The 9,339-nt window shown below is 47.9% G+C and overlaps 1 protein-coding gene across 2 annotated transcripts in view; it reads left to right on the top strand.

The window, feature by feature from the left end:
• Positions 1-649: 649 nt before the first annotated feature.
• The window catches only part of ALPK3 (alpha kinase 3), a 50,366-nt gene continuing 41,676 nt past the window's right edge, over positions 650-9,339 (top strand). Inside the window, exon 1 of one of the 2 annotated variants that reach the window (XM_087704114.1) lies at positions 650-942. In XM_087704114.1, coding sequence (XP_087560240.1) covers positions 782-942 — 161 coding nt within the window. In that variant the 5' untranslated portion in view covers positions 650-781. The remainder of the gene's footprint in view (positions 943-9,339) is intronic. The other variant, XM_087704115.1, reaches the window with a different exon arrangement.

Raw genomic sequence — 9,339 nt, 5'->3', positions numbered from 1 at the left:
GTTTTCTTTGCTGGGAACAGGAGAATCAAAGCGCCCCACATGTCCCACCAAAGAATAGACGAGAAGAGAAGACAGAAGAGAGAAGAGAATAGAATACAAAATGGAATAGAATAGCGAAGAGAAGAGAATAATAGAGTAGAGTAGAGTAGAGTAGAGTAGAGTAGAGAAGAATAGAATAGAATTCTTTATTGGCCAAGTGAGATTGGACACACAAGGGATTTGTCTTTGGTGCAGATGCTCTCAGGGTGCATAAAAAGACAAGATACATTCGCCAAGAATCATAAGGTGCAACACTTAATGATCATCACAGGGTACAAATTAGCAGTCAGGAAACAATCAATATCAAAAGGATTCAAGCAACAAAGTTACAGCCCTGCAGTCCTAAGTGGGAGGAGACGGGTGACCATCTCCTTGGGACCCCTTTAGGCGACCTACGGCGGCGCAGAGACCCCCACCCACCCACCACCCCGACGGCCTCCGTTGCCTCGCTAGGGGCCCGTCCTAGCCCGGCTGCGCCGACTGGCCGAGCCCCCCAGCCCCGGCACCCACCCCCCCTGCGCTCCGCCTGAGTGACGGCCCCAAGTGGGCCGACTATAAATAGCTGGGTGGCGGCCCTCCGGGGGTGATTGACGGCCGCGGCGCTGGGGTTGCGCGGAGCGGCCCGTAGCCCACTCAGCCCCCGACCGGGAGCCTCCTGGGACCCCCGGCGTGTGCGCGACCCCCTGCCCTGCCCTGCTCCCCGCTCGCCGGACCAAGCGCCGCCACCCCTGGGCTGATCGCGATGGGCTCCCGGCGGAGACCCCTGGGCCGCTCCTACTCGGGCAACGGGTCCTCCTTGAGCTACTGCCCCGGCCCCGGCAGCGATGGCGAGGATAACGGACCCCTGGTGGAGTACCGGCCGGATAGGCGCAGCTACCTGCTTAGCGTGCGCCCCGAGAACAGGTAGGGAGCCGCGGAGGGGAAAGAGGGGTCCGCTGGGGACGAGGAATGAAGAAGCTCCAGCCCCCCCCCAGCCCCGTTGAAAGCCAAAGGGCGCTGCGCCCCTTGCCAGGCGCCGGGGAGGGGTCTTTTTTCAGCAGGAGACACCCCCCCCTTTCCCCGAGGGTTCCAAATGTGACCCTCGGTTGGGAAGCCTCTAGTCCCGGGCACCAGATGAGGTGGAAGGCGGTAGGAGGGAGCGAGGGCTCCTTCGGAAGATCCGTGGCTTGCGGAATTCGCGGCCACAAGATTCAGGGGTTATTAGGGGGTGGGGTGGGCCGCTGCTCTAGCGAGCTTCCGAAGGAGGAGGCTGATTCAATCTCTGGGTAAAAGCCAAGTGGCCGAAATGAAGTCCTCCCCCCCCCCCATTTCTTGCAAGAGCAGGAACACCCCCCCCCCCCGACAAGGCGTTGGGGAGGTCTGGAACCCTAAAAAAGGAGAAAGGGGCTATTTCTGTCTGGGGTAGCTTTGAGGCTTTCTCTCCCAAAAAAACACGACCCTGACCCAATGCTTTTGTCCCAAGACCTCTTCCCTCCCTCTCTGCCTCCCCCCCCCCCAATCCCAGCAAAGTTTCGCCTGACTTTCAAAGAAATGGGGAAGGGGGCCAGGATTCCGGAGTTGAGAAATGGGCGTTCCGTGAAGGAAACCGAAGCGTGTCCCAAGTAGAGAACCAGACCACCAGACCAATCTGAAAGGGGCGGGGGGCGGGGGCGAGGCCAAGAATCAGATTGCTGCGGGGGTCTAAGCCACAGAGCTGGAGGGGAAGGGAGGTCTGGGGTGGGAGGAGGGGAGAGAAAGGTGAGGGATGGAGGAGACCAGATGCTAGTCTGGGCTTCTGAATGAAGCTGTCAACTCGTCCGATTCCCCCTCCTCCCCCCAGCCTCTTAAAAAAGCTTTTAGGAAGAGATTGGACTGCCATCTGTCCAAAATGATGTAGGGTCTCCTGCAGGGGTGAAATTCAGCAGGTTCTCACAGGCGAATCGGTAGCGGGAATTTTGAGTAGTTGGGAGAACCTGGCCCCAGAGTGGGGAAGGAATGGGGATTTTGCGGTATCCTTCCCCAGGAGTGGGGGGGGGGGAATGGAGATTTTGCAGTATCCTTCCCCTGGAGTGGGGAGGGAATGGAGATTTTGCAGTATCCTTCCCCTGGAGTGGGGAGGGAATGGAGATTTTGCAGTATCCTTCCCCTGGAGTGGGGAGGGAATGGGGATTTTGCAGTAGGCCCTCCTGTTCTGAAAGAGATCTTGGTAAAAAGAACCTCTTCTGTGGTTAAAGTCATCAGGAGACCTCAAGTTCTAGTCCAGTTATGGTGAACTATGATGTGATGGTGATTTTCTTGAAAATCTTCAGTGATGGAGAAGGAAGGAAGGAAGGACGGAAGGATGGATGGATGGATGGATGGATGGAAGGAAGGAAGGAAGGAAGGAAGGAAGGAAGGAAGGAAGGAAGGAAGGAAGGATGGATAACTGAGTTGGAAGGGACCTTGGAGGTCTTCTAATCCAGCCCCCTGCTCAAGCAGAAGAATCTATACCATTTCAAACCACCTTTGGTGGGAAAATAACAGCGTTCCGTGTGCCTTCGGCATTGAGCCATGCCGGCCACATGACCACGGAGACGTCTTGGGACAGCGCTGGCTCTTCGGCTTTGAAACGGAGATGAGCACCGCCCCCTAGAGTCAGGAACGACTAGCACATATGTGCGAGGGGGAAACCTTTACCTTTAAGAAGGCTTCTTTGAATTAAGAACGGGATGTAGCTCCCCTCTTGTGTTGATCCAATTGTGGATCTACTTTGAGCCTGGAAGGGGACACGTCTTTACATGAAAACAGTTAACCTGTAATGGTTTGTGGGCAACAAAGTTCTAATGGTATGGTGGGTGATGATGTCGTAGGAAGTAGCAAACACATCTAATAAACAAGGGTTTGCAAAATCTGGATTTTTGTTCCTATGACCCCCATTTAATGACCTTGGACCAGTTTTTATATCTCACCATATAAAAACTGGTCCAAGATAATTAAATGAGGGTCATAGGAACAAAAATCCAGATTTTTCAACCCCCCCTTTTTTTTATATATATCTCACCATATGCCTTTCTTTCCAGAGGGACTGTCCCCACTAGTGTTGACTGACAATTTCCCATCCCCCTGGAAACAGCAATTGATCACAAGCTGGGCTCTTATGGGCTCTCACCGTTATTCGTAATGTCCCTAGGCTTTGAGCAAGCAAAGCAAGTAGTAATTAATAGATTGAGGGACATGGAGTTCCAAGAAGAACTAAATAGGTTGCCTCTCCACAGTAGGGACAGAATCAAACAGGGTGTGTGGGAATCGGCAAGATATCCGAGGTGATATCGAGCCGAGGTGGCGCAGTGGTTAAATGCAGCACTGCAGGCTACTTCAGTTGACTGCAGTTCTGGAGTTCGGCTGTTCAAATCTCACCGGCTCAGGGTTGACTCAGCCTTCCATCCTTCCGAGGTGGGTAAAATGAGGACCCGGATTGTTGTTGGGGGCAATATGCTGACTCTGTAAACCGCTTAGAGAGGGCTGAAAGCCCTATGAAGCGGTATATAAGTCTAACTGCTATTGCTATTGCTATATCTAAATGACCTGATCTCCCCAAAACAAAGAATAGCTTTCTTCAGAGCCAGATTTAACATTCTCCCTTCAGCACTCCTCCAGGGCAGGTATAAGAGAACACCTATAGCAGAACGGGTTTGTATATATGGTAAAGGAGAAATGGAAGATAATTGACATGTTCTATTACACTGCGAGCTATACAGAGCTTGTAGGTCTGCACATATTCTCCCCTTATTAGAGAGATTGCCAGGGAAGGCAGACCATTTTTATCTAGGTTTCCTCCTCCAGGATACTAACCCGGTTACCATGTATGCAGTGGCAAAAGTTCTGTGCTGCTGCAATGTCCATAAGAAAAAAATTGGCTACAGAAGTATAGTACCATTTTGTACCAATTATCTGGACATACCTTTAACAATCTTTGGACCATTATGTTATTATCCACTTTTAATGTGATGAAAGAAGTGTCCTTCTGGGTTCGGCTCCAAGTGGGGAAAAAGACACTGGAGACATGGAGGCTGCTTGGGAAGATGGTTTATTGTTGGACAGGACCACATGGCTTGAGCCCTGAACAGAAAAGGGGATCTCATGCTTCAATGTTGGTGGAGAAGAAGAGAAGGGCTGCGGAAGGGGCTTGCTAGGCTTTTTATAACCTGTTCAGTCCCACCTCTCTGTTTCCTGTTCCTGTGTAAGAAATGTATTCTGATTGGTTGTCAGACTCCCATGGGGCCATGCAGGGGGCCACTCTCTAGGCTGTGTTTTGAATCCAGGTATGGATGAGTTCTCAGATGCCATGTGGTCAGTTGAGTAAAGGGCCAATATTATCATGCCTTCCTGTAGCTGCTGCTGAAGTCTTTATTATGTAAAGTGGACTAGCCTGGCCGTCTTAATGGCCCATTGACAAAGTGGGGATGGGCAGAAAGCTATAGGCAACTATTCTGTCTTTTAAAACATGTTTCTTTTCACATCCAGAGAAATATTCTGCCTTTTCAATGTTTCCTAGGATATTTCATTTTTCTGGGAGAGGGCTGGATGATAACTTCCCACAAATGTCAATACTTTTAAATTATATTTTAATGTTAGTATTTTTTTAATACAGTGTAAAAACAAATGCGTATTGCTGGTCTTTGACCGTAATAAAGATTTTACTTACTATATCTCACCATAGCCTACCTTGAAAGCCTGTTAAGAGGATAAAAGCAGGGATAAAACAGAAACGCAGGTGTGTGCTTTCTTGAATTAAGTGGTGGCAAATCAAGATAATAGTATCAAAATTACACAAGTGCTTGATATTAATTCCATTATGGCATGACTTACCTACCTGGAGCCTTGCTGTGTATCTGAAACTCCTTAGAGATGCAGGCTCCACACGCAAACACACAGTCACCATTGGGGGGGGGGGAGATGCGGCAAAGGCTTCTTATGTTTCCAAATAGGAAGCTATCCACCATTTTTACTGTAAAAAAGATTGTAAGGCGTGGGAAAATGCAGGAAACTCTTATCGTGAGCTGGTTCACTGTGAAAATGGATTAGGAATGTATTGACTGTGAAGCAGATGGTGGTTCTTATTTTTTATTTTTTGGTGTTGCTGTATTAGCCGAAGGGGGGAACGAAGCAAAAATGTTTAAGGAAGAATCTTTTCCAAATGGTTATTGAAAACTTATAGTTCTGTTGAGTTTTACACAGTCCAGGATACCTGGTCATTCTAGTCCTTTTTCTACTTTTCCTTTCCTCTTTTTTCCTTTTTATTTCTCTCTTTCTCCCTCCTCCTCCTCCTCCTCCTCCTCCTCCTCCTCCTCCTCCTCCTCCTCGTTGTTCTTCTGCCTACTCCTCCTCTTCCGCCTACTCCTCCTTCCTCTTTCTTCCTTAGAATAGAATAGAATAACAAGAGTTGGAAGGGACCCTGGAGGTCTTCTAGTCCAACTCCTTGCTTAGGCAAGAAACCCTACACCACTTTAGATGAATAGTTGTCCAATCTCTTCTTAAAAACTTCTAGTGTTGAAGCATTCACAACTTCTGGAGGCAAGTTGTTCCACTGATTAATTGTTCTAATTGTCAGGAAATTTCTCCTTAGTTCTAAGTTGCTTCTCTCCTTCATTAGTTTCCACCCATTGCTTCTTGTCCTGCCCTCAGGTGCCTTGGAGAATAGTTTGACACCCTCTGCTTTGTGGCAACCCCTGAGATATTCTTCCTTCTTTCATCTTTCTTCTCTTCTTTCTTCTTTCTTTCTTCTTCTTTCTTCTTCCTCCTCTTCCTCTTCCTCCTCTTTGCCATCTTCCTCTCCCTTGATTCCCCCTCCCCCTTCTGCTTGTTGTTGTTGTTGTTGTTATGACATTGTCTCTTTCAAACCAGATGGAGACTGCCCCAAGCTTTTGTTATAAAATTCATAATGTTGTGAATTCTACAGTTCCAATCCATCCTGTGGCACCAATCCATCTCTTCCCTATTCACCCCAGCCTCCTTCCTCCTCCACCCTCAAACCTCACCAAGATTGAGTGACAAGATGGCAAGATCATCTCTAACTCCCCTAGACTGAAGCCAGTCAATGGTCATTGCATCTCTCTAGCCAAGTGGACACACTCCCGCCTCTTCCAAAGTCGTTCTAGAAAGCAACCTCCAACCTTCTAAGATAGGAAATGCCCAAAGAGGTCACATAGAACCTAGATTTTGAAAAAGGTTGTTATCAGGTTTTCTCAAGAATAATGCTATTTCCAGAGGAGAAGAGAAAGGAGAGGGAAAGAAGAAAGGGAAAAGGAGAAGAAGAAATGGAGGGGGAGTAAGAGTAGGAGAGAGGGTAGGATAGGGAAGAAGAGGGAAGGAGTGGGGAAGAGGAAGGGGAAGTAGAGAAGGGAAAGGAGAGGAGAAAAGAAGAAAGGAGAGAAGAAGGGAGGGAAGGAGAAAAGGGGAAAGGAGAGGAGGAAAGAAGAAAGGAGAGAAGAAGGGAGGGAAGGAGAAAAGGGGAAAGGAGAGGAGGAAAGAAGAAAGGAGAGAAGAAGGGAGGGAAGGAGAAAAGGGGAAGGAAGAAGAAGGAGGGTCGTTATAAAATAAGATGGGTGTAAGGGATGGCAGAAAGGCAACCTCAATTATATTTTTAACTTTTGGAGGAGGAAAAACATAAATATTAAAAGATAACACATATTATTTTAAATAAAGAATAATGCTATTACTATTAGAAGGGTGTAGCAAATAATGAATAACTGAAGAATGAAGGAGTACGTGCCTGACATAAATATATATAATAACATTAGAACCACTTAAGTTTGATCAATGTAGTAATTCTCATTTGTAGCAATATTATTTTTGTATCACAATGAATGACGCTCAGATGCCACACTGTCCTTGTCATAATGCTGATGTACATTTAAAAATACAAAAATAAACGTTATGCAAAACAAATAAATAAATAAAAACCGAGTTTGTATCCCCTTGCAAAAATATGGAGCCATCTCCTCCCACTTCCCAAACCAGGAGCTGTTTTGTGTTGGTGCCACATAATCTCGATTCTATTTTCCATCCTTTTGGCTGTCTAGCGATGCCCCCTGAGATCCGATCACAGTTTTTGAGTTTTGGAGAAGGACTTTGGGATCCATTCGAAGGAACAAATTAAAAGGAGGGCATTTCTCGCGACAACGAAGGGGGTCACCGTCTGGCTTGCCAATAGGCCAATTGGAGGAGAGAAGTTGGAGAGAGCTGGCTAAGGGAGAACAGATGGGCTATTTATATGCCTGCTTTCCGGAATGCTGCACTCTGACGGGGCCTCCGCAAGATAGTGTTCAGCTCGCTCTCTGGTTTCCCAAGAGGGTATGTTGACACCTAGGAACCGATTAAAGCTGAACTGTCATGTCACGGCCAACACAACATTGTTCTTCGTGTGTCCGCCCTCCATTCTTTTTTTTCAAGCGGCTTTGTTCTGACCGAGGCTTGAAGCAAACTCCTGGTCCCGACAAAAAACTCCTTTTATTAATTGACTGTGAATTCTGCTCATTCACACCCAGCAAAGCCTTTCGAGGGAGGATTTACAGTCACAGACCTTATCTGGCTTGGAGAGCTGCCAGGCCGAGATCTGCAAAACTTGGCAAGGAGTCTTGGAAAGTCACAAACCAATTAAGCAAACCAATTGTCTCCTGCAAATTCCACTCCCCTTTCGCTCCTCTTTTATTTCCTCTGGGAGGGGCCCTTCATCGTCCACCTGTGGCCTTACTCCCAAGTCGACCCCTGTTCTTTAGCTGCTCTCTTCGTCTGGCTGCTCTGCGCATGGGCACACTGGGGACAGGCTCCAGCTGTTCGTCTGCCCCACTGATGTCTGACTCTGAAGGCAGCTGATAACTGGCATACGGCTCTGGTACCCCCTCTCTGCTTCCGACACAGAGCCCCCCCATCAGAGCCTTCCCCAGACTCCAGGACTGGCCCATCTTCCTCCCCAACCTCCTTCACTCTCTGAATCTGCTGTCAGCTCTGCTGGCGGGTCACGACATTTTTCTCGGAAGACATTTCGCTTCTCATCCAAGAAGTTTCTTCAGCTCTGGAAGCTTCTTGGATGACAAGCGAAATGTCTTCCAAGATAAAAACCAGAAAGTCCAGTTTCCTCTTGAAAAAAGCACCTTTGGGGACAACCATGACCTGGATGACTGAGAATGGACAGAGTCTCTCCATTCTGCAGTTCAGGAATTACCAAGAGACTGGCAGCCTCTGATTAATTGTTCTAAGTGTCAGGAAATTTCTCCTTAGTTCTAAGTTGCTTCTCTCCTTGATTAGTTTCCACCCATTGCTTCTTGCCCTGCCCTCAGGTGCTTTGGAGAATAGCTTGACTCCCTCTTCTTTAGGGCAGCCCCTCAGATACTGGAAGACTGCTATCGTCTTGCCTTTAGTCCTTCTCCTGCAGAAGGAGCCAGTGCCTCGTTGTTGATTTCTCAATAGTCTCAACCAGAGTTTTTAGAGTTCAAGAAAGCGGGAGTCATTACAAATGTTTCAACGAATCGTCTTGCAAGTGACTTTTTTTTGCTACCACCGCTGCTAATTGGTGGTTGGGAGCAGTGGTGGGTTTCAAAATTTTTTAGAATTTTTCTTCTGTAGGTGTAGCCTGCTTTGTGGGAGTGGCTTGCTGGCCATGTGACCAGATAGGAGTGACTTTCCGGCCATGTGATCAGGTGGGAGTGGCTTGGCAGTCATGTGACCGGGTGGGCACGACCAACTTGTAAAATGTGGTGAAACTCACTTAACGACGCTCTTGCTTAGCAACCAAAATGTTGGCTCAGAAACTCTGGCATTTGAAGCAGGCAAGTCTTAAAGCTGTCAAGTTACAAGACCCTTGCACCCCTAACCCTTTAGAAAAAAAAAACCCCCAGGGGTGTTCAAACTTGACAGATTTAAGACTTGTGGACTTCAACTCCCAGAATTCCTCCTCTCGCTCTTCATCTTGATGATGGGCGGATGGGCAGGGGGAGGGAGCTTGAACCGGTTCTAAATTAGATAGATTTGTGGAACCTCTTCTATAGAAGAGGTTAGAACTGGCAGGAACCCACCCCTGGTTGGGAGAGAGGGAAACATTTAGCCTTGTGATAACTGCTTTCTGCTCCTCTCCATGAGGTCCTTCATTCAGAGCTTTGGTTACCATGGTCAACCTCCTTTGCTTATCCTCACTAGTCGTCAGAAGCAGCTGAATTATATTAATAACCTTGACCTCGGCCAGAAGATTGGTTTCATGGATGCTGTGATTTCATCTCTTTTCTCTGTTTCTCTCTCTCTCTCATTCTCTCTCTCTCTCCCTCCCTCCCTCCCTCCCTCCCTCCC

The sequence above is a fragment of the Thamnophis sirtalis genome, unplaced genomic scaffold (genome assembly GCF_051295495.1).
Source record: "Thamnophis sirtalis isolate CommonGarterSnake01/CBP01778 unplaced genomic scaffold, rThaSir2_p1.2 scaffold_2, whole genome shotgun sequence".
Taxonomy (NCBI): Eukaryota; Metazoa; Chordata; class Lepidosauria; order Squamata; family Natricidae; genus Thamnophis; species Thamnophis sirtalis.
This window is presented reverse-complemented; position numbering and strand designations above follow the sequence as displayed.